We start from the raw sequence: 27854 nt of genomic DNA, 5'->3' as shown, positions 1-27854 counted from the left end.
CCAAGGTATTATGATCTGATGATTATATGGGCACCATTGTTGACGGACTCCACCAAGAATGAGTGAACATATGAATCAACTTAAAAAGAACTTATAAATGAACGTTGGGATAAAACTTTAAATGTTGCATTGTCTTCTGTATGAATTGATGATTATATGTTGCACTTGTTGACGGACTCCATCAAATAATCAATGAACGCGTGAATCAACATATAATAGAACTTCATGGGCAGACGCTAAATCTAATTCTATAGAGTCTTTAACAGTAAGTATTAGAATAAAAAAGCAAGTTCAGTGCAATGTTCAGCCAACCAATTCTTTTGCCAAGGTAAGTCGATTTCGCATTAAATCATAGGTTCTGAAAATTCAATACATGATTTTCAATGTTCCGTCATGTGTTCATCTTGCTTTGGTTTTGTATTTACGTTCATTTTAAAGATCGAGGTTTTAAAATACAATGTTCATACAGATTGAGATCAACGTTGCAGATGTTCATACTAATGTTCAACTATGTATAGTGCTCACGACCATGTATAGCAGTTCACAAAACACATATCGACTCTTAAAGACGATTTCGTTTTAATGTTCATTACGAATCATGTTCATACAAATGTTCAGACATCTAAATGTATCCTTTCAGGTAAAGACGATTTTGCATTAATTCATAGGTTCTGTAAATACAATACATGATATTCTATGTTCACTCATGTGTTCATCATTTTATAGGTTTGTATTTATGTTCATTTAAGACAATCACGTCACATTTAATAATCAAGGCTGGTTGGTCTTCCGATAGGGCACATCTATATAAAAATAAACAATACTAAATATGTATGACGCAATATCATTGAAAATGACACATTCATATAAATGCTATTATTTTTATCAAATTTTCATATCTATCTTTGACATATGAAATGTTCACTCATATGTTCATAGAAATGTTCACTAGTTCATAGAAATTCTGAATGTTCATATGCCTTCGTTCGAACACAATGTTTACATAAACGCACTTTCAAGTTAACCATCGTTCATTACCATGTTCAGTATGTAAAATGTTCATATCAAAGTTCATTTAATCTCATGTGAAAGACATAAGATCCACCATTCACCTAAAACATGGAGTCCAACCAGCAAGTGGTACATGTATTTATTCATTGTTACCCTATGAGAAGTCTATCGAATCTTGTTTCATTCTCTGCAAGTTCTAACCCATAAGTTGTAGATGCATCTTTCAAAACCTCCTCATTGTACTTGTTCTTCTCCCACATAACAATCGTTGAACAGTATCGCATCCTCAGTATTGCTATATGATGATCGGTGGCATTCATCAATCCACTATTCCATTCAACAGAAGTATCTCCCTCAAACGTCTCCATATGCCTCATAACATACAACGCCGCATCGACCGCATTGTTCTCGTACGCCCAACTGATATCAACGACTTTTACAGATGATTTTGAAACTGATGCCGAACTTAAATCTTCATTGCTAGTTTTTAAGAAATTAGCCAGTAGAGATCGCTGAAATGACAATCAAATATACATAAAAAAATACAATAGATATATATATATATATATAGATGTGCAGGTGCTTATAAACTAGACAACTTACTAGAATATCACACAAGACGTTGTAGTTCGATCCAATATGATGGTTGTTCACCTCCGCAGAAGTATCCAAGCTGAAAATCAGCTCTTTTCGCAAATCAAAACAGATAACATAAGGTTGTTCATCAGAGAACACAGGGAAGAAGAACTGTATAGCAATACAACAAAAAACAATAATTAATAACTGTATAGTAACAACATAAAAAACACATAGACCACATTACCATTAATAATTGGAATAATCACGTGTTTAAATGATTTAGATTGGTACATACCTCCATCAACATCGATGAGATTTATACGACCAACAGCTCGGACATTAACTGGTCCCTTCCCTAATTATAAATGAAACATGAAACCAGTATTGTTTGTAAAAAAAAAAATGCTTATTCATCCACGATAGAAATGATAATAACAAGTCCGACCTTTCACTGGTCGAAAACGTTGATGCGGAACCAACTTAGTCCTTTTCTTATCAGGTGAAATTAATGAATCACTTGCCGAATCTAATAATATCAAAATAAAAAACTAGTCTTTAATTAAATTCAATTCTAATAAGCAACAATTTAATAGAATAACACGATGTTTACCTGGTACGACAATCTCTTTCCGACCAGATGGATCCATAACTGAGGATAACAATTTGGAATTAGTTTCAGAGATCAACATTAGACGATTGACATATATTGAAATATACAAATGTATATTTAATGTTCCATTTTACATACTGGATTAATCTAATGTAATATTAAACAACTGTAATATTCATACAAAATTCTATATTGATATGTATTCGATAAAACATGCTACCAAACGCACCAACATCTGATGATCATATAAAAGATGCACAAATTCTAGTAATGAAACTCTGAAATAATTAAAACCCAAAACACAAATAAACAATATTTTATGACAAAACAGAGTTTGATTCAACAATAACATATCAATATTCCGTTCATCAAAATAATTCTAATAAGCTTAATTCAACAAATATATTGATTCAAATAAATGGCGCATACCTCATAAATTTTCTGGATGCACAGAATGAAGTGCTTGAGCTTTCTTTTCTTGTGTATATGTAATCTGAGCTTCGCAATCCAAAATTTCATATAGTTAATTCGTTTAAACATAGGGGTAATTTCACAAGATTTATCGCAAGGTGTTTACCTTAAAACAGAATTTTTCTTCCTTAACCGATTCGGCGAACTGATATCGATGAAAAATATATTGAACCTTCGAAACTTTTCTTCGCAAATAAAAGTTTGAATTAATGAATCGTAAAAAGTGTGGTGGAGATCTCTCAAACCTAATCATCGATCAGATATCGGGTTGGATTGAACCCTAGAATTTCTCTCCATGGAATCGGGTGGTATCACACCAAGCAAGGAATGGAGTAATTCACGGGATTTCATAAACATACCAAATCCGTTTATATGTAAGCAGTCCTTTTTACCCTTAATCGTGATATCAGATATAATTTCATATTATTGAAAAGAACGAAAATTAATTTCAGCGAATTTTTTGATCCGTTGATTCAGATGCATCCAATGGACATAATATGGTCTTTATTCTCTATCTAAGCAAGTGGTTGCCATGGAAGCTGACCCTATATATATATATATATATATATATATATATATATATATATATATATATATATATATATAAGTTTAACAAGAACATAAATAGTTGCAAAGTCTAGAGTCATAATCTCATTCGTTAGATCAATTTTAATCAAGAACTGAGATTAAAAGCTAATATAATTAATATAATAATTTTTGAAAATAAAATTGGTAAGATTATAGTATCCCTTAAATTACTCACTTCCCTCTCTCCTCTCTCATCTCTCTCTCTCCCGTCCCTTTTTTCCCTCTTCCCTCTTCCCTCTCTCCTCTCTCCTCTCTCATCTCTCTCTCTCCCGTCCCTTTTTCCCTCTCTCTCTCGTCTCTCACACAGAACACACACACACACACTGAACCTTCTCCCTTTTTTCGGCAAAGCAGCGGCAGGCGAGCCCACCGCCGCCCCTTCTCCCGTTCAATTTCCCATTCAGTTTTCCGACGAAGCAGTGGCAGGCGAGCCCACCGCCGTCCCTTCTCCCATTCAATTTTTCCGGCGAAGCATCTACCCTCTTTCTCGCGCCGTGAGTCACGCTCGACCGCCGCCCTTGCTGCCGCCAACCGGAGCCCTAGCCCTACATCCTGACTTCTCTCAGATCTAGGCATTGGCGCCGCCCTACGTGGCGCTGCCTCCTTCCTCGGCGACCGCGACCGCCGCCGCCTCCCTCCGTGCTCTCTCTGTTATCCAGCCCCGATTCGTCCCCACCACCACCGCCGCCTATTCGACAGCCGCCTCCTTCCGTCATCTCTCTGTTCTCCACACCACCACCGCCGCCTCCCTCCATCCGCTCTCTGTTCTTCACACCACCATCGCCGCCTTCGAACGCCCTCAAGTTCAGCCACCGCCACCCAAGTTCAGCCCACAAGTTCAGAGCCACCGCCGCCAAGTTCAACACACCAAGTTCAAAGCCACCGCCGCCCTCAAGTTCAGAGCCACCGCCGCCTTCGAACGCCCTCAAGTTCAGCCACCACCGCCCAAGTTCAGCCCTCAAGTTCAGAGCCACCGCCGCCCAAGTTCAGCCGGAGAACTTTTGAACTTGTACATATAATTCTGTGAACTTATACATATAATTTTATTGAACATGTACATATATTTCTATGAACTTTTGATTTTCTGGTATTCTGAACTCCGGCCGCCGCCCCCTTCTCCGTGCATTGAACATTCGCCGGAGAAGAGGAAGGGGGAGGCAGATTTTGTAAACATTTTTATTGAACTTATACATATAATTATGTGAACTTTTGAATTTGTGGTATTGAACTTCTGAACTCCGGCCACCGGCCCCTTCTCCGTACCTTGAACATTCGCCGGAGAAGATGAAAGGGGCGGCAGAATTTACAGAGGGAGAGAGAGGGAGAGGAAAGGGAGAGAGGGGACGAGAGAGAGAGAGAGATGAGGGAGAGAGAATGGAAAGTGAGTAATTTTAGGGATATATGAATCTTACCAATTTTAATTATATTAACTTCTAATCTCAGCCTTTGATCAAGATTGATCTGACGAACCAGATTGCGACTCCATTCTCCATCTAATATTGTGTTTCCGTATAATGCAACCATATATATATATATATATATATATAGGGGAAGGCTAAAATAAAAATCAAAGTTAGACTATGAAATAGAAACCATTTTCAGCCCTTGGATCATCAAGATCTACGGTTAATTCATCACCTTGTTGGAATAATTCATGGTCCCGAGTTCGAATCTAATAGGTAGCAAAAAATTTAATTTTCGTAATTCATACATTTACACAACGAATTCATGGGTGTTCTACATATAATTCATACATTTTAATTAGTTTATAGTTTATAGTCTAAGAGGAGTTTTCTAAATAGCCCTCCCCTATATATATATATATATATATATATATATATATATGAGATCTCATTAGAACGCTCTCATATATATATTATACTCCCTCCGTCCCATAAGCTTAGGCTGATTGGGATTTTCACAAAGATTAAGAAAAATCATTGGAAATGAAAATATACAAGTAAATTCTCTAGTATGCCCATATTTATTATTTAATGATGTATTAAAGTGTGAGTAAATTAAAGAATTAAATAGGGATATAATAGTAAATGAGTAAAAAAACATTACTTTTTATGGAAACAATCCTATATAAATGGGACATTCAAAAAAGAAAAACAAGTCTAAGCTTATGGGACAGAGGGAGTACTATATTTCGAGATGAGACATTTTAATAGGTACGACCGTACGAGACGTACGTTGATCCAAAATGTTGGCATCGGAACTTTCTAAAAACCTCGTCACTACCATTTGAAAGTCACATTAGATATGTTTATATATATATATATAATCATGAAATTGTACATTACAATAATATATGAATTAATCAAATAATTATGCTATTACAAGCTAATATCCAAACAAAATACAATCAGCACACCATCGGTAGTTAAAAGTACTTAAATCAATAACCTCTTTTAAGAGAGTTTTTTGATGTCTCAATTTTGACACTTAGACAAGCCTACTCAACGTCATTAGTCGAGTATAACATGAAAAATTGTCATAATTTGCTATTACTATTCACTTTTCAGATTCTATATTATTTTGAGGGGAATCTAGGGATAATTACTAGTGTAACAATTATGAAAATTAATTTGAGATTGTCTCGAGTACATCATATCAATAATCATAGCACTCATGAACTTTCATGTGACATTTTTTTTTTGTGCGTGACTGCGCGAATTAAATAACCATATGAAAAAAAAAAAAAAAAAAACCTAATCGCTCACCACGTCTTTTCTAATATCATCTTAATATTTAGTGTTTTTTCTTAGAAAAATATAAGTAAATAAACGGAAGGTTAATATATTGTAGTATTTTATATATTTATTTAATATTTATTTAATAACAATAATCCCCACGGCCCGCGGGCATTATAGTTCTCCATCAATTTCTCAAGTAATTGATCATTACTTCTTTTTCCTTTGCACATTTTGAACTTTGAAGTAAAATATATATAATTAATAATTTATTTGTCCTAAACTTAGGGGGTAAACAAACTAAGCCGCTCGCGAACTATTCGGAGCTCGGCTCGAAAAAAGTTCGTTCAAGTTCGTTTAGAGAAGCTCGATAAATAAACAAACCAAACTTGAGCTTAGTAGTATTCGGCTCGATCGTTAGCTCGTGAACATGTTCGTCAAGTGATTCAACTTGAAAAATATAAATTATTAGTATATACAACTTATATTTATCCACTAAAATTAATAATAATTGTATTAAATCTCTTATTAATTTTATTTGTCATAAGAAAATAATTAATATATTTATTATTTTAAATAAAATAATTTATTTTTAAAATAAAATAATCAATATTTTGAATATAAATATAAATTTAGAAAGTTCGTATAGGCTCAATTAGGCTCGTGAGCCGCTCGCGAGCCTCAAAGTATTCGGTAAGTAAAGTTCGAGATTCGATTCGATACTAAACAAATCAAACTTGAGCACACCATTATTCGGTTCGGCTCGGTTCGATTACACCCCTACCTAAACTACTAAAGCAATGATGAGGTTCAAGATCACAACTTCCTTATCTTTTTCATAAAAATGTAACTAGGGTTTCAAATCTTCATTGGATTCAATCGAGTCCTTTTGAACTTTACACTATATCCTTTTATTAATTAGTTCCCAAATTTTTATCTAATTGCTATTGAGTCCCAAACTTTTATAGTATTATATGCACATCCTCAAAGAAATATATCCACGAATGGCCAATTAAATTAGTATACAACATAGAATTCAATGCTCAACATAGTACAAATTTAGTTCAAATACCTTAATTACTAAGAATGTGGAATTCAGGAAACAACAAGGATTATAGCTTTGCTTAACGAAGAGTTGAGAATAAGTTCTTAAAATGGAGTGATTTACACTTAAAGCACACAAGAAGGGCATATCCGTCTTTCCAAGTGGTTGGTAAGTGAAAAAAAGATGTCGCCACCACCAAATTAAAGCAAAATAAAGGGTCTCACTTTTGCATACCAACTTTGAATTGCTTTATACAAAGATAAGTGGAGAGCCCATATCTCTTAGGACAAAGGAATTAAGAAAATGCTTATCATTCAATCTCCAAATCCAATTCCAATACAAACATTTGCTACACTTTTCTATAATCTATCTTCCTCTCTCTTCCTTATCTTCATCTTCTTCCACTTCACCTCCATTTTTCTTGCCAAATTGTTCATCTTCTTCGGCGGCAATCCCTTCTTCCAAAGGTAATTAACTACACATGCATTTTCTAATTAAATCCGAATTGAAATATATTGAATTGTTAATTAAATTGCATGTATACGTTTCTCGTGAAGGAATCAAGACGGATACGAATTCGCCACCTTCTCCGACGAGGAAGTTGAAGAAGAGAATGACGACTACTACGCCACCGCCGTTAAGCAGGTTGACGGAGCTGCCGCTGCATTCGTGAATCCGCATGAGCCGTTCGATCAAGATATTTTGGTCGACGATGGTGATAGTGATGAAAGTGGCTACGCGACGCCGCCTTCAGAAAATTATAACTATGATGATGATGATGAAGAAGAAGAAGAAGAAGAAGAAGAAGAAGAAGAAGAGATTCTTGCAAGAGATACTGATTCATCGTACGATTCCGAAACAAACGAAACCGGCCCCACTACCAGATTTAGAGAAACTAGCTTCGCGCCTACCAATAACGTCGACATTAATCATATTCATCAAGGTCCCGTCATTTTTTATTTGCGTTACATGTTAGTATTCAATATATGTAATAATTAAATTGTGAGTTATATATATATAATGGTGCAGCTCCGGCGGCGGAGAAAATCGAGATGAGTTTGAGAAAAGAAGAGAAATATCTGGTGTTCCAATCCGAGGGCAAGAAGCTAGTGAGAGAAGACGATGAGAGAGAGATGTTCGGCGACAGCTTCAACATGGGATCGACGTCGAAAGACTCATCAGAGTGGCGGAGCTCCATCAACTGCCGCGACTCCGCCACCGAAGATCCCTTCTCGTCGTCGTCGAGGCGAAGCTGCCCCAAGTGGGAATCCTACGCCGTTTTCCAGAAATACGACGAAGAAATGCTGTTTCTCGACAGAATCTCCGCCCAAAAACTCTCCGAAACAGGTCAATTATTTTTTTATTTTGAATTGAAAAACAACATCTTAAATATTGATTCAAATTGCAGAGTCGTTGAGGTCGATACAGGCGTGCCCGAGATCGATATCGGAGAGAATCGCGCACAAGATAAGGACAAGAAGCCAAAGATCGACAGAATTCAAGCAGAATCCTTATCGCGAGCTGGAATCTGCATACGTGGCGCAGATATGCCTGACGTGGGAGGCGCTGAATTGGAACTACAACTACTTCCAGCGGGTGCGGGCGTCGCGGCGCGAGTTCGACACGGGGTGCCCCGCCTACGTGGCGCAGCAGTTCCAGCAGTTCCAGGTGTTGCTTCAGCGCTACGTCGAGAACGAGCCTTACGAGCACGGCCGCAGGCCCGACATCTACGCCAGGATGAGAAGTTTGGCGCCTAAACTTCTTCAAGTTCCTGAATATCGAGGTATCATTCCGTTCTCCAATTTTACTTTTCCAATTTCCCATGCATTAATAATTATGAGAAAAAGAAAATTTAGATAATGTTGAATGCTTTTTCCACAAATGTCCCACTCTGATTTGGAAAACGCGGTCGAAAAATCTCAGTGGACATAATTATCAGTAAAAGTGTGGAATGTTATTTAAATTACTTATTCGGTATTGTGTGATAGATTCTGATCACGATCATGAGAAGAGAGAAGAGGGGCAGGGGTCGAGAATCCCGTCGACTTCATTTCTGCACATCATGGAAGAATCGATAAGAACGTTCATGGATTTCCTCAAACAAGACAAGAAGAATCATTATCAAATCCTCGCAGATTTGTTCAAGCGAAACAGAAGGGGATCCGCCGATGCAACCCTCCTCCTCTTGCTAAAGAAAGTAAACAAAAAGGTATATATTAGCTAATCCTGATCATCTTCTTCAAAAACTAGCTCCCATTAAAAATGTGTTGATGTTTGCAGAAAAAGGCGAAGCTGCACGAGCTGAGGCGGTCAGGGAAGTGCCTGAGGAAGAGGAAGCTCAAGGCGGAGGAGGAGATAGCGATCTTGATGGCTCAAATCGACCTCAAAATCGTGTCAAGAGTGTTGAGAATGGCGGAGTTGAATGGTGACCAGCTGCATTGGTGTGAAAACAAGATGACCAAAGTTAGAGTCTCAGATGGGAAACTGCAGAGAGATTCTTCCCCACTTTTCTTCCCAGCTCATTGAATAAAAAATTAACCAAGAATATTTCATGACTAGATGCTGAATCTGCATGCATATACTTTTCATACTATAATACTTAACCTAACATATGCACTATATATATCCCACTAGATACGTACACGGAATATATATTTTTTTAGTACGCTACGCACCCGATGTATAATTCACCACTATATAATCCTTTTTTCTGTAATCGGATGAAGAGCTACCGACGTGATTGTGGGTCCCACGTGGTAAAGTGAAAGTTTGCATGTGGTGGTGGGGTGGACGTAGGCTTTGATGAGGAAGCAAAGAATGAGATGGGAATGGGATAGAGACAATGTTAGCTTTAGCTAGCTACGTCGCTTTATCTTTTTATAAACATGAATATTTAATTGAAGGAGAAAAGCAAGGCTGCAAAATAAAATGGTGGGGGCGTTTCTGCAGAGGATCCATGGATAGTAGGATCACATCAAAAGTAATAAGGATCTTAGCTAGTTTATTTAATTTATTTGTTTTAGAGGTATGGAAACTGATAAGTCATGTTTGACGTGTAGATTGTACTTTATGGTATATGCTTTTGTGGCAATAATGAGTTTGAAATATTAACATATTCGCAATAATGGTGTTTAATGCTTCTACAATTTGGGAGTTGTTCTCTGCAAATTATCATATTGAATTCTCTATTATAACAGTTGTATCACTGTGAATGATTATTAAAAGACAAGAAGTTTTTTAGTCTGTTGAAATCTATAGAAGAGTGTTCTCAATTCTTCTAAAATCTTCGTTTCGTCTCCCCAAAGCCCTGCAACTAGAGGCCGGACTTATTGTCTCTCTCTGCAGGGATCAAATTAATTTATTCCATACCTAAAAAGATATACTCCATATTTTATTTTGAAATATTATCATCATTTATTTATAGCAGAATAACACAAAATAAAATAGGCAGAAGAGACTTCCAACTATCATTTCTAGACGACGTATATGGCTAGTGAGTGCACTGTGTTGCGGTTGGGCTAATGAAACTTCAAATTCAAAGGCTAAATTAAAAGAATAATATACAACAGCTATTTCAGATAGGTTGTTTGTGAACAAAAAAAAGTGGTTAAAAATAAAAAAATCAGCTAGTATCTTACTATTATATTACCAATAATTTCTTATGCAAGAAAAACGATATAAGAGAGTAGACCTCCAGCACCACTAAAATATATGCTACAGCCTACAGGGATAAGGTATACTTATGCTATATTACCGTATGTCGCCTCCTCTGTTTTTTCACCAACTGTTTTTGTATACATATATATCGGCTAAACATAAACATCTGTAAATAAAGATGATGAAGTGACTAAACAAAGACGCGTTACAATTTATTGGGTAAAGCAATGATTAATTGTTCATCATATTTATCCTCATACATTCAAATCCTATTCCATCGGAAGACAAAGAGAATAGGAAAATTCACAAATTGGATACGGAAAAGAAAAGATAAGATAAAATCCATTCCACTGGAAGAGACAATGTTGCTTAGAAGCCCGGCGGCCTGTGGGCGATGAAACTGATGATCTGCACCTGACGAACGTTGTCGAATCCGATGATTCTGATGAAGGCGTTGGGGTGAAGAGTGGAGCACTCGTCCAACTCCTTGAGCACCTGCACGGGGTCAGTGCAGCCAAACATGGGCAGCTTCCACATTGTCCAGTACCTTCCATCGTAGTATCCGGGAGATCTGTTGTTGAACCGGGATATGAATCCATCCTTCAGCTCGAACTCCAGGCATGGAATCAGGTTCTTGCGGATCAGGTATTCAACTTCCTTCAACAGTTGCTCCCTTGATAGAGGGGGCAAGTACGACAACGTCTCGAACTTCTTCAGTCCCTCCGTCGGCCACACCTACAAATCATCATCATTTTTACAATATTACTTTGCTTTCTTTACTTTCTCAATCGGCATTAGGGTTCAAATTATTCAAACCTGCATGCACGAGACTCTGCCGCCGTTGCTGGCGATGCTGGTGATGTCGGCGCTCTTGCGGCTGCCGGGGAAGGCGGAGACGGACTTGAGCCCGGTGAAAGGAGCCACCATGCTGGCTTGAGCAGGGGCGACGGTGGCAGCGGTGGAGAGCATTGAGGAAGCCATTTAATCTCTCACACTGGAGTGGGTGGATGTGTTATTTCCCCCAACTTTTATAGCGGCGTAGCCCGTTTCCTGGCCTCTCTCTGCTGATTTTGAAGATGAGGCTTCTATTTCGTCTTCCAAGATTTGGAATTGGGTGGATTTTGGACCGTCGGATATCATCTGCGCTCATATTTCAATTTATTCATACTCGAGAAATTATTTTTCTTACTTACTGTTGCAGGATTTAATTATAATTAATCAAACTTCAAATCAAAAATGTAAAACCATCTTCAATAATAATAATTAATTGTATACAAAAGCTACTTCAGATAAATTGTTTGTGAACAAAAGCATATACACGAACATAATAAAAAGATATAACTTATTATTTTATCAACTTCCTATCCAAGGAGAAAGACATATAAGAGGGCACACCTCCAACACCACTAAAATATGGTAGTTGATAAGGTAGTTGTGTGTCAATTTGTTTATGCTAAGTTTCGTGACAGAGATAATATCTCATTCTGATCTTTTTCACATAGTAAAATAAAATTATAATCATATAATTAAATAAAAATAGTAGTAGTTATTTTAAATCATTATGCTCTTCCACACTTATACGATTTATACAAATTTTGTATCTAATTAAAATTCGTGTAACCAAAAATTGTATAACCAAAATTCGTGTAACAATGTAAATAACATTATTGTACAAATTTTGACTACACACAAAATTCGTGTATATTGTATAAGCATGTAAGAGCATAATAATTCAAAATGACTATTATTTTTATATTTTATCTATATAACTATAATTTTCTATTACTACATGCTTTTGACTAGATTAGGGTATTGTCATTTTGGTGATATATCACCTCTACCATTGTTTTACTATATTTCACCAACTATTTTTGAATCACCTAAACATATTGAGTCTTTGATCTCTTGAGGTTAGTTATTGTAAAATCACAATTTAAATTGAGAATTGAGAATACTATAACGTATAAAGTTATTGTATTTATCGTGAAATTAATTGTATTTGAAAAAAATGGATTTTTTTTTTTGCTTCCTTCAAGATTCGAACTCATGTGTTGTATTTATTAATCAAGATGATGCATTCACTGTAGATCTTGATCAAGATCGAAGGGTTAAAATTAATTCTACATTTTCATTTTATTTAAAGGTTTTCATTTGAACATCACCCTTGATTTCCTATACATAAATATATGAATTAGATAAAAATAAAATTTATTTTAAAATATAAATTACTATTAAGTATTTCAAGTCTTTAGATTCATCAATAAATATATTCATAGTTTTAGATTCAAATCTCATTTACAGCGAAAATCACATTTTTCAATCTCTAAGTTGATATCTTTGAAAATATGAAAGTGAACACCATTCATTGAATTATAGTCTTTTAATTCAAAAAATTAGTGTCGTACCTATGGGATGCACCTTATAAATAATATAGAATTTTGTATATATATAAAGTGTTAATCTATAAGCTAGTTATCAATGCATAGAATAATATCAAAAGATAAATTACAATAAATTGTATGAAATATTTCAAAATATTACATCATAAGTTGACTAATTAATAATGATTTAATCAATTCGAGTATTTTAACTTAATAACATTCCTTTATTTGTAATTAAGAGTGGATGATTTGATTATGAATTTGAATCCCATCACACCCCCCTCCCCCAAAAAAATAAAAATAACAATAACAATAAAATAAAATAAAATAATAATAATAATAATAATAATAATAATAATAATAATAATAATAATTTAATCAAACGCATATGAATAAACAATTGTATAATCTAATTGAGGCATACTATTGAACAATCGACCAAGATAAATATTGTATGTTTCATCAATTGTAATTATTACAAACACAAAGGATAATATAACTTATATAAATAGTACTCCCTCTGTCCACCAAAGAACTTTCTATCTTTTCTTTTTGGGATGTCCACAAAAAAACTTCCTACCTATTTTTGGACTATATCCCACCACTTATGATAACTCTTACTTTCACTTTTTCACAACTCTCAATATTAATATAATACTTTTCATCACTCCCAATACACTTATCAATTAATTTTTTCTCCACTTTTAATACACTCAATAATATTTTTCTTAAAACGCGTGCCACTCCCTCCTAGGAAGTTCTTCCATGGACGGAGGGAGTAGTATATAAAATTAATTATGAACTATAGTCTTTGCTGATTCGGGTTTAAATCTCAACAACAAATTTTGTAAAGAAAAGATGTATTCGAATCAAAGATGAAGAATTTGTGAAGGATCTTGAAGAAGATATATTTTTCCTTTTTTGTGTTTCTTTTTTGAATGGATGAGTCCCTCATTAACTTTAAATGTTCCTTGCTATTTATAGGCTAAACATCTTAAACCTAGCTAAACCCTAATACCAATGGCCCATTAGTGTAGGCCCATTGGCCCAAGTCTCGTTAAGAAAGTTCAAATTACATATATTTTATGTCCATCAGATATGACGGTGGCGATAGAGGTCACCTCTGATCAATCTTCGAGTCTGCTCGATGTCTATGTATCTTCTTTAAATCTGACTTTAGTCTTTAGGTTATACTCTCGGAACTATTGGCAGCTCTGCCGAGTTGTATTACTCAACTCTGTTAACTTGGATTTGTAGTTGCTTCAAATTTGGCCAACGTCATCTTTAATGTAATTTTATTTTGGTTTTTCTTTAGAAGAACGAGAATTTCTAATTCGATCCTCATCAATCTTAAAATAATTTTATTATCTTAAAAAATGCTCATAAGGGGCCCTCTAAAAAATATATTTATAAGAGGGCATCCAAACAGTAAAAATCATTTTCGTTAATAGAGAGAATTACGATTCAATCTCCATCGTTTTCCTTTTCCATTCAAAAAAAGATATAGAACCCTTGTGTATTAATGTACAAATATCATTCCACTAAATTCTACAAAAAAAAATAAAAATAAATAAATAAATAAAGCATAATAGATAGCAAGTTCGTTCTTTCATGTTAGAGTATATTATTTTTATGTCCACAAGGGGACACCAACCGGTGCGACCTCATGTCTGTGAATAGTGAGGTCCCTGGTTCAAACCCCACTGCTCCCCCTTCCCAACTCCCCCAAGTAAAAAAAAAGTATATTATTTTTATTGTAGCAACCATATAATTAATTCACATATATAAAAAATTTGTCCCGTAATAAAATTGTACCCCTTAAATGTTCACGCCACATTTACAATTCAAGTAAATCAAGAAAAAAAAGGTATAGCTGATGAGGCGTAGCTCAAGTTTTATAATCATTTTTTATCTGAATTCACAAAAGGGAGTCTTTGGGTGCCTCAGTTTTGCCACTTGAGCTACGCCTCATCAGCTATACTTTTTTTTTTCTTATACTCCCTCCGTCCCATAATAAGTGGCCACATTCTTTTCGGCACGGAGATTAAGAAATTGAGTGTTATATGTTTTAATAGAGTGTGGCCTACAATTATTGACCAAATTAGTGAGTAATTGTTGACTTAATTAAAGTAATTTTGGTATTTTTAGAAAGTGGGCTACAATTGTTGACCAAATTAGTGAGTAATTGTTGACTTAATTGAAGTAAACTTTTGCCATTTTTAGAAAGCAGCCACTTATAGTGGGACAGACGAAAAAGGAAATGTGGCCACTTATTATGGGACGGAGGGAGTAGTATTTTTTTATAATCATTTTTATCTGAATTCACAAAAGGGAGTCTTTGGGTGCCCAGCGAGCAAGCTTGAATTCAAGGCCAAGCCGGCGATGAGGAGTGCGAGAAAGAAAAGCTTGCTCGCACTCCGTTTCTCTCTGTCATTTTGTTACTGCAGGGGATCACGATGGTGACTGTATAGACTCATCCACTCTCAAACGCAAGCGGCACGTGTAAAAGATACTCACCAGAATGCGTGGGCCACGCTCAGAGAGGCCTCCTCATTGCCGGCTTGGCCTTGATAGCTGTTGGAGTTGCCGGTAACCTCGTCTCTCTAAGGCCTTTCCTCGCCCATGCGACCAAGACTCCACGGGGCGCCCTGCGTTAGATACCAGGCCTAATCGGCGTGGTCGTCGTACCCATAGCCGGATCTATTGCTCTTCCGTACATAAGACCCCGAACCCTCAAGTTCGGGATCCCGGCCATCTGCACTGCCATCGGAACCTTCCTCTTCCTAACCGGCTACTCCAACTATGAAGACGTTGATCCGCCCTACGAAAGCCCGCTGTTCAACGTGTTCAGGGTGCTCTTCGCCGCATCACTCAAAAGCTTCCAATCCTACCCCGACAACAACGGCAGCTACCATGGTTACTCGGTTAACCAGAGCTTCAACGCTACTAGGTGTCTCAGGTAAATCAGTTTAAGTAATTATAGTGAGAATCATCCTTATGGTGGTCAGAGATGTAACACCTAAATATTTAATTATAGAGTTAAACTTAAATTTAAATAAATATTTAATAGAACCACTAAAAAAAAGTTTCTATTAATGACATGAGGCTTGGTAGCTAAGATTCATGTCAAAAAAATTAGTGACGTTTGAAAGTGTAACTATTAGTTATTAGCTACATCATCAAACGTCATTAATTTTTATGACACACATAATATTGATAGTGTATATTGTGACGCCTTAATTTTATGAAGTATTATTGATTTTAAAAAACCTCAGATCGGTCTTGAAATCTGGTGCTATCAAACTTGTGAAATCTTCAGCTAATTAAATCCCTAAATCTTCAAATTAAATACTAATGTGATACACAGACATAGTCCAATGACATTGTTATTAAAAAAAAAAGAAAAAATTGAAGTGTAGGTATAACTTACAACCTCAAGACATTGGAAAATTCATTAAAATGCTTTGTGCGGGTTTTTGGTGGGGCGACAAGGCTGATAAAAGGAAAGTTCATTGGAAAAGATGGGATTTCATGTGCCAGCCAAAGGAGCGTGGGGGTATGGGTTTCCGTGATCTCAAATGCTTCAACAAAGCGCTCTTAGCGAAACAACTATGGCGGATGAGAAAGTTTCCTGACTCATTGGTGTCGAGAGTTTTTCGAGCAAAATACTTCCGCGATGGTGACATTATGAGAGCTAGAATAACCTCAAATTCCTCTTACGTTTGGCGTTCTCTTGTCTGGAGTAGGCCTTTGATTGAGAAAGGGATTAGATGGAAAATTGGAGATGGTACTAAAGTCGATGTTTTTAATGATTCTTGGGTTGTGGATTGGGCTGATAGGAGGCTGAAAGGCAGACTGGGTGAGAACAAGACTCTGACTTTAGTGTCATTTTTTTTTTTTTTTTTATGAAATTACATTATAAATAATACAAACCACACACACCCCACCTAGTGATTATTGTGGCCGAGAGTACTCGAACCTGTGACCTCTTGGACAACAGGCAACCACCCCAACCACTAGGCCATCCCAAGGAGACACTTTAGTGTCATCTTTGATTAACCCGCAAGGGGGTTGGGATGAACAGAAACTTCAGCAGCAGTTCTGGCCCCACGAGATCGACGTGATTAGACGAACACCCATTGGAGAGAGCGGGAAAACTGATGAGATCAGCTGGGCATTTGAACCAAAAGGCACCTTCTCAGTTAAATCTGCTTACTTGCTTGCTACTGGTTTTTTTGAGGTGAATGCAAACTTGAGCAGGGAAGATAAAAAAATGTGGACTCAAATGGTTTGGAATTTGTCCGTGCCACCGAAAGTGAGAGTCTTTATGTGGAGAACGATCTCTAATATCATTCCTACGGAGGCTAACTTGAGAACGCACCACGTGCCAACGGAAGGTATTTGTTGTAAATGCAGGGACAGATGGGACTCCACGGAACATGGACTGATGTTCTGCCCGGTGATTCGAAATTTCTGGAAAGCTTCCCGTTTCTGGGAGACCATGAAGAAGGCGCAGGGGCTGGAAATCTTGGATATTGCTCAGATTATTTACAAGGATTTCCCCCAAGAAGAGTATGAACTATGGATTATAATGCTTTAGCGAATATGGTGTTTTATTTGCCAAATGCAACATGATAAAGAAGATCTTGCTCGAGAGCCGATTGAGGCAGATTGTGTTGCTTTCTGGGAGTCGTACCAGATTGCAAAACCGACTTACCAACCGGAGAACGCACTCGGAGTCCACCTGGGAAAAAGAGTTTGGGAGCCACCGAGAAGAGGATGCATTAGAGTTGATGTTGACGCGCCTCACTGCCCAGATCTGGGAGCTTTTGGCGTGGGAGTGATTGCGCGCGACTCAACAGGGCTGTCCTTGCAGCGGTTGCAAAACCCATGAAGCCATCCTCAAATGCCATGTTGGCTGAAATTATGGCAGTGGTTCAAGGCATTGTGGTGTCTATTGAGCAAGACTTATCTCCAATCATTATATACACTGACTTCATGCTTGCTGCAAGAGTCATGGCTGACCCGAAAGAAGAAAACTCGCTTCTTCCTAATGATGTGAGAGAAATCATGCAGGCCGCTCGCTCAGGTTTGTTGCTTGAAGTTTGTCATGTGTTTAGATCGGGTAACAAAGCGGCGCATTGTTTAGCGCAATTTTGTAGAAATATCGAACAACCTGCGTGTTGGACGACTCATTTCCCTTCCTGGTTGAGGGATGTCGTGGAGGAAGACTTGCAGCTATAAACTTTTTTATTCCGCCTAAAAAAAAACGTACAACCTCAAGACCTTAAACCTTTGCGCGTGCTACTCATCGGAGGTTCATCTTCTAAAGACATTCGAGCAGTAGTGTTAATCTAGCATATGAACAAAATGGAATTTTTGAGCAGTGGATACTACAAATAATTAATCTTCAAGTAAAGAGATACACGACCAAGCTAGCTGCTATAATTAAGACTTGTGCTACCTACATTGCCACCAACAACTCAACATCACTCATGTCTGGAAATGCTCAACAAAAAGGCCCTCCTCCTGCAGACCGCCACAACTGGTTGGAAGGTTTCAATGTTTCACTCACCAACATTTCTCACTTCCATTATCAAGATCCACTTCTTGAATCTTTCAGGTTAGTTACCACGTCTTTGTTTATTAATTTTCTTCAAAGATTTAATCATAGTGCCAAAGAGAATTGTTAACCTTGGCTATCAATATCATCAACAACCATAAATTATCAATATTAACACATCAAATCGGATTTAATAATATAATCTTTGACGTTTTCGATACAAAAGTGAATAATGATGGAAAATTCTCACCCCTTGCCCTTGCTGTTCAAGGGAAACTACTGTTGCTATCCCCAAACATATATATATAGAGAGTAAAATTTTGAAGTAGCCAAAATGAAGCATAAAACACAATTTATGGCCACACATTGAAAAAACACAAATTTTGGCCATTTTTATTGATTTGGATGTTTTTACCCTTAATGAGGCGGACCGGGTAGGATCAGGCACGCGGGTCGCGTGCCGGGTCGGGTTAGGCACTTATGACACTATTAGTGCCAAGATTTTACTTTGGTTTTATTTTGGATTTCCGTTGGCACTTATGGCACTATTAGTGCCATAAGTGCCAACGGAAATCCAAAATAAAACCAAGTAAAATAATCATTTTGGGCACTTATGGCACTAATAGTGCCATAAGTGTCATTCGTGCAGCACAAATACAGAAACAACAACATCATTTAAACCTTAAATGGAACATCTAAACCCTAAATGGATAATCTAAACCCTAAATAGAACATCTAAACCTCAAATGGATAATCTAAACCCTAAATGAAATATCTAAACCCTAGGGGGAAGTGTGCACTTATGGCACTTATGACACTAATAGTGCCATAAGTGTCATACGTGCAGCACACATATCAGATCAGATCTGCCATGGCTAAAATCGAAGGACGCGGAGCTGCACAGATCAGATCAGATCTGCTATGGCTGAAATCGAAGGAGGCGGAGATCAGATCTGCCGATGGAGGAGGTGGCGCAACGATCAGATCAGATCCACCGCCGCCGCCTCATCCTCTACTCCGAAGAATTCTGCCCAGGCGGCGCGCTGGAGAGAGAGAGAGAGAGGGAGATGAGAAAGAGAGAGGAGAGAGCGGCAGCCGCTGGAGAGAGAGAGAGAGAGGGAGGATCTCCTCCACCACTGCCGCGAGAGCTCGGACGAATTCTCCAAGCTCGGCGCCGCTGCCGCGGAGCCGCTGGAGAGAGAGAGAGGGAGATGAGAAAGAGAGAGGAGCCGCTGGAGAGAGAGAGGGAGATGAGAAAGAGAGAGGAGAGAGAGAGAAGGGTAGAATAGTCATGACATACAAAAAATGGCCAAAATTTATATGTTTTTAAATGGTGGATAAAATTTGATGTTGTATGTTGAATAGGGACATTCGGCCCTATTGTTTCATATATATATATACCCTATAGGGGGAGGTTCTATGGAAACACAAAGTTAGATGGAGAAAGGAGACACAATCTGATTCGTTAGATCAATCTAGATCAAATGCTGAGATTAAAAGTTAATATATTAAAATTGGTAAAAATTATAATATCCCTTAATTTACTCTCTCCTCTCTCCTCTCTCCTCTCCCGTCACATCTCACCTCTCACCTCTCTTCTCTCTCCTCTCTCCTCTCTCCTCTCACGTCACTTCTTTCTCCCTCTCTCTCTCTCTCTCTCTCTCTTCTCTCTCCTCTATCATCTCTCCTCTCCCGTCACTTCTCTCTCCTCTCTCTTCTTTCTATCTCCCGTCACTTCTCTCTCTCTCCTCTCTCCTCTCTCCTCTCTCTTCTCTCCCGTCACTATCTCCTCTCTCTCTCTACGAACTTGTAGTTAATTTTATTGAACTTGTAGATATAGTCCAATGAACTTTTAGTTTTCTGGTGTTGAACTTATGTATGTGTTTTAATTTTCTGGTGTTGAATTTTTAGATATAGTTCAATGAACTTTAAGTTTTCCGGTGTTGAACTTATGTATGCATTTTAATTGAACTTGTGTTGAACTTGTCTTGAATGGTGTTGAAGTTTTATGGTGTTTAATGGGGGAAAATCGTGAGAGAGAAAGAGGTAGATGGGAGAGTAGGATTGAACTTGCAGATATAGTTTTATGAACTTGCAAATACAGTTTTACGAACTTTCAGATATAGTTTTATGAACTTAATTATGTATTTTGATTTTAAGAGAGAGAGCGAGAGAGAGGAGAGAGGGGACGAGAGATAGAGGAGAGAGGTGAGGGGTGACGGGAGATAGAGAGAGGAGAGAGGAGAGAGAAGGGAGTAAATTAAGGGATATTATAATTTTTACCAATTTTAATTATATTAACTTTTAATTTCAGCCCTTGATCAAGATTGATCTAACGAACCAGATTGTGTCTCATTTCTCCATCTAACTTGGTGTTTCCATAGAATCTAACCCTATATATATATATATATATATATATATATATATATATATATATATATATATATATATATATATATATATATAGGGGAAGGCTAAAATAAGAACGCTTCTTAAAATATAAATTAGGAACCATTTTCAGCCCTTAGATCATTAAGATCTACGGTTGATTCATCACCTTGTTGGATAAATTCATGGTCCTGAGTTCGAATCCCAAAGGTAGCAAAAAATTATTTTTCGCAATTCATGCCTTTATACAGTTTATTCATGCGTGTTATACATAAAATTCATGCATTTTTGTTGGTTCGTAATTCTTAAAATAAGGGTGGTTTATTGAATAACCGCCCCCTATATATATATATATATATATATATATATATATATATATATATATATATATATTCAGAAAGGCCCCATGCTCCATTGCAATCATGCATGCCAACACATGAATCGCCAAATGCTTCCCTCCACCCTCACTCCAAAACCCTCATTCTTCCTCAACCACAATCACCACTCAACAACAACACTCCTCTCCAAACAAAACACCAATTAATCCTACTCTTCACCATAAAAATACTCAATCATCCATTTTATTAATCATGTAAAGTAGCACCGCTATATGCAGTCGTTTTTAGGTTTGACAACTCAAATCGCACTTAAATTCATTCATCTTCTCAGTTGAAACGACGTATTGTTCGGTGAAAAAAAGCTCAGGTATCTCGCTCACAGCCGTTGTTTTTCTTTTTTCAACATTTAATATTACTAAATGAAACCTGCCACGTCTCAACATTACAGTGGATCTCATGCATTGCAGGTCATCCACAATACAATTATTCGTTCGAATCTATACAACAGCGTTGTCAATTCTTCTAAAATCTTCGTTTCTTCTTCCAAAAGGCCTGCAACCAGAGGCCGAACTTGTCACTCTCTCTGCAGGGATCAAATTAATTTATTCCATACCTAAAAGAATACTCCACTATATTTTATTTGGAAATATCATCATAATTTATTTATAACAGAATAAGACAAAATAAAATAGGCAGAAGAGACTTCCAACTTGCAGATGGGCAAATGAAACTTCAAATTTAAAGGCTAAAATAATTGTATATATATATATATATATATACAACAGCTATTACAGATAGGTTGTTTGTGAACAGATGTAAAAAGAAAAAATCAGCTAATAGTATTATCACTACTAGAAAAATGACATGTCATGACACTTAAAAATGTCATCATAAATATATTTTTATGACACTTTAACTATAATGACACCTAGCACAGGTGTCATATTAGAAAATGTAATAATAGGTTAAGTGTAACGATAAAATCTTTATGACTACACTTAAAAGCGTCATGAAAAACCACTTATAATGTCACTGAAAAGTGTCTCAAAATATTGTCTAAGACTACACTAATTTATAAGGACGAAAATTTACAAAATACCACCATAAATACTTATAATTATGGTTTTCTCCTATTAATGTCTATTATTTACACTTTTCACTTTCAAATATCTATAATTTATATTTTTCACCTTCAAATATCTATAATTTATATTTTCTCCTTCAAATATTTAAAATTTACATTTTCTTCCTCTAAATATATATAATTACATTTTCACTACTAATATACAATTAATTTTTTTCACATTTATTTAGATATAAAATAATAATAAATGGAACACAAATACCAAACAATTTAAGTGTAATGCATTTTCTACTAAAATTAATGAAGTATGAAAAAAATTCTAAAGTTAAAAAACATATACAAAAAACAGCAAAATAACCAGCTTATGTCAATATTTCACTACGAGATGTTTGATTGAAACAATAGATGGCAAATTGTAGGAGAATATCGATCCAAACATTTCCATGTCTTCACCCATTCTAGATACCGTATAGGGTGAGGCATCGATCCAAACATTCCCATGTCACATTTCCATTTTCTTCTCGCCATGTTTCCTGCTGTAGTGCTTCTTGATCCCGGTGAGATCACCAAGGGCCCAACCCAGATTGTGGTGGACGCAGGGCAGATGTAGATCCATTTCTTCACCTCCGTCGTCGTTCTCTGCCTCAGCTTCTGTGGCAGATTGTGCCCTCTTCTGTGCAGCTGCAGATTCTGGTTTCTTTGAAACCCTTTGTTGCAGATTTCGCACACGAACCGGTTCATCGCCATTAGCGTCGTCGCAGACAGCGCCACCACTTCTGCCGTTGAATCTTCCAATCAACAACAGTAGCAATTATTTGACTTGACCCTTTCAAATAATATAATGCATTCTTTTGTTCAAGAAAGCAAAGTGATTAAATTTTTTTGTTTTTTCTTTGGTGTCGAAATTGTAGTTACCTGGAGTTCCTAGAAGATTTCTCTTCTTCTTAGGTGCAGGCTGGAGCTGTTATTTGTCTAGAACTGCAAATTATGCAATGTTTAAAACAGAAATACCATGTAAGAATTAAAATACAGTTTAGTTAATTATATGGCTCACAAATTAATGTCTATCTCAATAAATTACAACCATTAATACTGTTTATCTGAATAAGGCGAAAGAAGTATATGTCTCAGTGCCACATCTAAGCCTAGCTCAAGACCGAACAGAAAATATGGTGCACAGGTTGGCTAGAAATACTAATTTTCAATATAAAAGCCAGTAGATGCATCCTTAACTGAATTATTAGGTCATCAAGATTATAAGGCATCTCACATTTACAATACCTGCCATACCAACTAGGAACAAAAACCTCTTCAAAACAAGGGATCAATAACTAGTGCATAGAATCTGCTCTTACCATTTACCAATCAAACAGAAAGTAACGATCAAACCTAATAGCTATTAGGAACCTTTGTAATTCATAAATGATAGTTTATCTTTATAAATAAAATATATAAAAATGGCATCATCTAATTTTCTGGAAGCACCACACTACCTGAGATCTTTTATACCATATACATTCCCTTAATCGATTCATAACCAATAGTAATAAATCATTTAAACTAGTTGTCAAACTATTTTTCCAAATATGATAAAATAATATTATATAACATGATATTATGTAAAAGTATAATATATTAGTTGTTTTGACTCAATGGGAATGGTGATTCAATAAACGTAATTACAAATTACCAATTTCAAGACATTTCAATCAATAGGAACAGGACTGAACATTACATACCAGTCACCTTTTAAGTAACAAATACGAGATGAAGCTCTGTACCTTGGCATTATTTTCTGCCTGTTGGTTTAGGATCTTTGACTCTTGCAAGTTGCAACACTCTCTCCATAATCAATTCTTGCTCAGTAAGGGCATTCATTGCAGCATTTTCTTCTTTTTTGCTTTCTAGCTCAGCAGATTTTATTACATTCTGAGCTTCAGCTAATCGCACCTCCAAAAAACAATAAGTAGAACCATTTCAAAGACTTAGAATCAATACCCATATATTCGGTTGATGCAGGAATCAGATGTCAAGATCTCCAAAGACTGCAAATTAGGGCATGGAAACGCAATGCTGGCCAGTTTTGTTGCATCAACATCACTGCAAAACCAAAAGCAGAAACACATTAGGTCAGAATTCCTCAGTCGTGACCCTCCGCGGCAGAGGAGCGAGCTGGTAAAAGCTAACAACACCCATTGAGAATATTTGTACGAGTATCAAACGCAGGCAACATTTTACGAGCTAAATCCTCAGCCAAATGAAGCAACTACTCCTCATATGAGGGTATTCTCATGCCGAGTAAGAAGAATCTATTAATATCATTTGCAGCTTTAAGATACTAATGAAGCGTCTATCACAACATAACTTTTTGAAGCAATATTTTTTACCTCATTTACCCGCTTAAGTTGTTGGGTCAAATGCCACATGTGATGTTAAAAGTCCTTCAAAATTTCATAACAAAACCATTGCATTGGAGATAAACTATTGCCTGCGAAATCCACCTACAGAAGAACCAAAAAAGCAAAAAATAAAACAAGTAGAAAAAGAAAAACACAACAAAAATCAAAGGGTCTGAGCTACTAACTCTAAACTTCTTTTTGGATAAACCTGGTGGAAAATAGCTATAAGTCATGCCTCCATTTCAGTTGAAATATTATCTTGAAACATATTAAAGAAAGCAAATGTAGCCATGTAGACGAACAAAAGCAAATCAAATTACTAAATAGAAAAATTGTGTTTCCAATACTAGAAATTCACTTAGATAACCCCACACCAATCTAGATATAAGTTTTCTCAGTCTTCAATCCTTGTCATCTAAAGCGGAAGGTTTTATTCAAGCCAACAAAGTATTAAGAAACTTAATCTGCAACAAAATTATCCAAGTTCTAAACTTCAAATTGCAACTTATAAATTGCTATCCATAAAGAGAAATTCAAAATAAATGCACCGAGATCTAGAGTATTTTAACAAGGGCCAATATACCAGTTCATAAATATAAGGAAATGGGTACCTTTTAGGACCCCTGTACTCGGCGAGAGAAACACTAAACTGAAATCGAGGGCTATTAGCCATAGTTTGTCGCCTTCTCTGAACCACTACAGAGTTCACATACAATCAATTGAAATTCAAAACAATCCACAAAATGTAGAGATTTGAATAGAAACTCTATAAGTACCTATAGATAATGCAAGGGAATTCTGGTGGGTCGGCTGCAAGGACTATCAAAATTGTCGGACTGCAACAACATACACTCATCACCAATTGCAGGCGTCAATCCAAGGCTTCTTCGATTTTTTTGTTCCAGTGAGGCGTCGAGATGGAGAGTAAATTGTAGTAGTAGCAATAGAGGCGTCAATCCTCTGTTTTTTCACCAACTGTTTTTGTATACATATATATCGGCTAAACATAAACATCTGTAAATAAAGATGATGAAGTGACTAAACAAAGACGCGTTACAATTTATTGGGTAAAAGCAATGATTAATTGTTCATCATATTTATCCTCATACATTCAAATCCTATTCCATCGGAAGACAAAGAGAATAGGAAAATTCACAAATTGGATACGGAAAAGAAAAGATAAGATAAAGGCCTAACACAAACATCACATCCATTCCATTGGAAGAGACAATGCTGCTTAGAAGCCCGGTGGCCTGTGGGCGATGAAACTGATGATCTGCACCTGACGAACGTTGTCGAATCCGATGATTCTGATGAAGGCGTTGGGGTGAAGAGTGGAGCACTCGTCCAACTCCTTGAGCACCTGCACGGGGTCAGTGCAGCCGAACATGGGCAGCTTCCACATTGTCCAGTACCTTCCGTCGTAGTATCCGGGAGATCTGTTGTTGAACCGCGATATGAATCCATCCTTCAACTCGAACTCCAGGCATGGAATCAGGTTCTTGCGGATCAGGTATTCAACTTCCTTCAACAGTTGCTCCCTTGATAGAGGGGGCAAGTACGATAACGTCTCGAACTTCTTCAGTCCCTCCGTCGGCCACACCTACATATCATCATCATTTTTACAATATTACTTTGCATGCTTTCTTTACTTTCTGAATCGGAATTAGGGTTCAAATTATTCAAACCTGCATGCAGGAGACTCTCCCGCCGTTGCTGGCGATGCTAGTGATGTCGGCGCTCTTGCGGCTGCCGGGGAAGGCGGAGACGGACTTGAGGCCGGTGAAAGGAGCCACCATGCTGGCTTGAGCAGGGGCGACAACGGCCGCGGTGGAGAGCATTGAGGAAGCCATGTTGTGTTGCTTACTTACTTTGCTCAATGTGGCTGCTGCGTGCGTGTTACCATTGCATATTTGCCCCCAACTTTTATAGTGCCATAGCCCTCTTGCTGCAGATTTTGATCGTGAGGCCTCTATTTAATGTTGGGAGATTGGGGTTGATATTGACCGTCGGATATCATGTGCGGTGGCATTTCAATTTTTTGCAACCACATATGGATGGATTAGTGCCTTATCGCTGGGCGTCCTTGACAACGCGCCACGTGGCGGTCATCTTAATCGTCATGGGCAACTTGAGGTTGGAACTGCAAATGCAGCACAGCCCTTCAAGCTATTTTTCTTGCTATCACATTTTTTTGGTTTCAAAATCAACCAAATTTACACTTATTGAGTCATGACCACCTCAAAATTGTGAATATAAATTTTTTTTTTTTTTTTAAAGTACAAAACCAATTCACCAGCAAAATCAATTTTGAAGACATACAAGAACCAATTCTGCAAAATTCGCCGGCGTCGAGCAGTCACCAGGCTTCCTTACCGGCGTCGAGCAGTTACCAGATTCAAATTACCAAACCAAAAAACAAGATCTAAATTCACCAAATTACATAATCAAATCAACAAAATAAAAATCAGATGTGCTTTGAAAACCCACAAAATTAGTGGAACCAAAATCGAAACAAAACCCACAAAAATCGAACCAAAAATCGAAACAAAAGCCACAAACAAAATCGAAACAAAACCCACAACAATCGAAATTCAGTTATTGAAGACGAGATCTACACATCCCAAACCTACAAACAAAAATCGAACTCCGCCGCCGCTGCTTCGTCGCTGCTATTCGCCGGTGAGGTGAGGCGGCGGAGGCGTGGGGGAAAGACGGTGGAGGCGTCGCGCAGAGGAGGGAGAAGGCGGCGTGCAGAGGGTGGAGACGGTGGAGGCGTCGCACAGAGAGGCCGGCGGCCGGAACCCAAGAAAGCCGACGAGAGAGAGGAGGTTTCAGGTGGGGTGGAACGTGAGAGAGAAGAGGTTCAGTTTTGGAAACATTTTCAAGTCCGTAAGTTGAGAGAGAGAGAGAAATGAGGCGTAATTAGGGAGGGATTTATTTAGCCAGATAATTAGTCAATTAATTAAGGCTTAATCTATCCCTTATTTTTGCCCAAAATAGAAATGTGCCATATAGGTTGGGACAGTCCAAAATAAAATACG

General features: G+C 37.1%; 4 protein-coding genes and 1 long non-coding RNA gene across 8 annotated transcripts; 1 reads left to right on the top strand and 4 right to left on the bottom strand.

Moving 5' to 3' along the window:
• Positions 1-1014: 1014 nt before the first annotated feature.
• LOC131020310 (uncharacterized) lies at positions 1015-3055 on the bottom strand. 4 transcript variants are annotated; one of them, XM_057949042.1, is made up of 7 exons: positions 2778-3055; positions 2630-2693; positions 2201-2239; positions 2036-2116; positions 1886-1945; positions 1615-1758; positions 1015-1523 (listed from the first exon to the last, which is right to left on the bottom strand). In XM_057949042.1, the coding sequence occupies exons 5-7, from the start codon at positions 1895-1897 to the stop codon at positions 1161-1163; spliced, it is 519 nt and encodes a 172-aa protein (XP_057805025.1). In that variant the 5' UTR covers positions 1898-1945; positions 2036-2116; positions 2201-2239; positions 2630-2693; positions 2778-3055; the 3' UTR covers positions 1015-1160. The 4 variants fall into 4 exon arrangements, with proteins under 4 accessions (XP_057805025.1, XP_057805026.1, XP_057805027.1 ...); XM_057949043.1 differs by having other exon boundaries at positions 2036-2239; XM_057949044.1 differs by lacking the exon at positions 2778-3055 and having other exon boundaries at positions 2630-2748.
• Positions 3056-7233: 4178 nt separating this feature from the next.
• LOC131020287 (uncharacterized) lies at positions 7234-10125 on the top strand. Its single transcript, XM_057949008.1, has 6 exons — positions 7234-7467; positions 7558-7943; positions 8030-8347; positions 8409-8783; positions 8989-9209; positions 9281-10125. The coding sequence occupies exons 1-6, from the start codon at positions 7304-7306 to the stop codon at positions 9524-9526; spliced, it is 1710 nt and encodes a 569-aa protein (XP_057804991.1). The 5' UTR covers positions 7234-7303; the 3' UTR covers positions 9527-10125.
• Positions 10126-10844: 719 nt separating this feature from the next.
• LOC131020309 (ribulose bisphosphate carboxylase small subunit, chloroplastic-like) lies at positions 10845-12050 on the bottom strand. Its single transcript, XM_057949041.1, has 2 exons — positions 11474-12050; positions 10845-11392 (listed from the first exon to the last, which is right to left on the bottom strand). The coding sequence occupies exons 1-2, from the start codon at positions 11636-11638 to the stop codon at positions 11027-11029; spliced, it is 531 nt and encodes a 176-aa protein (XP_057805024.1). The 5' UTR covers positions 11639-12050; the 3' UTR covers positions 10845-11026.
• A 10715-nt stretch (positions 12051-22765) lies between these two features.
• Positions 22766-25412, bottom strand: LOC131020319 (uncharacterized). Its single transcript, XR_009100673.1, has 4 exons — positions 24799-25412; positions 24193-24511; positions 23327-23389; positions 22766-23199 (listed from the first exon to the last, which is right to left on the bottom strand). It is a non-coding gene; the product is annotated as an uncharacterized LOC131020319 (long non-coding RNA).
• A 433-nt stretch (positions 25413-25845) lies between these two features.
• On the bottom strand, positions 25846-26840 carry LOC131020308 (ribulose bisphosphate carboxylase small subunit, chloroplastic-like). The gene is made up of 2 exons (XM_057949039.1): positions 26499-26840; positions 25846-26413 (listed from the first exon to the last, which is right to left on the bottom strand). The coding sequence occupies exons 1-2, from the start codon at positions 26661-26663 to the stop codon at positions 26048-26050; spliced, it is 531 nt and encodes a 176-aa protein (XP_057805022.1). The 5' UTR covers positions 26664-26840; the 3' UTR covers positions 25846-26047.
• Between the last annotated feature and the right edge of the window lie 1014 nt (positions 26841-27854).

The sequence above is a fragment of the Salvia miltiorrhiza genome, chromosome 4 (genome assembly GCF_028751815.1).
Source record: "Salvia miltiorrhiza cultivar Shanhuang (shh) chromosome 4, IMPLAD_Smil_shh, whole genome shotgun sequence".
NCBI lineage: Eukaryota > Viridiplantae > Streptophyta > Magnoliopsida > Lamiales > Lamiaceae > Salvia > Salvia miltiorrhiza.
This window is presented reverse-complemented; position numbering and strand designations above follow the sequence as displayed.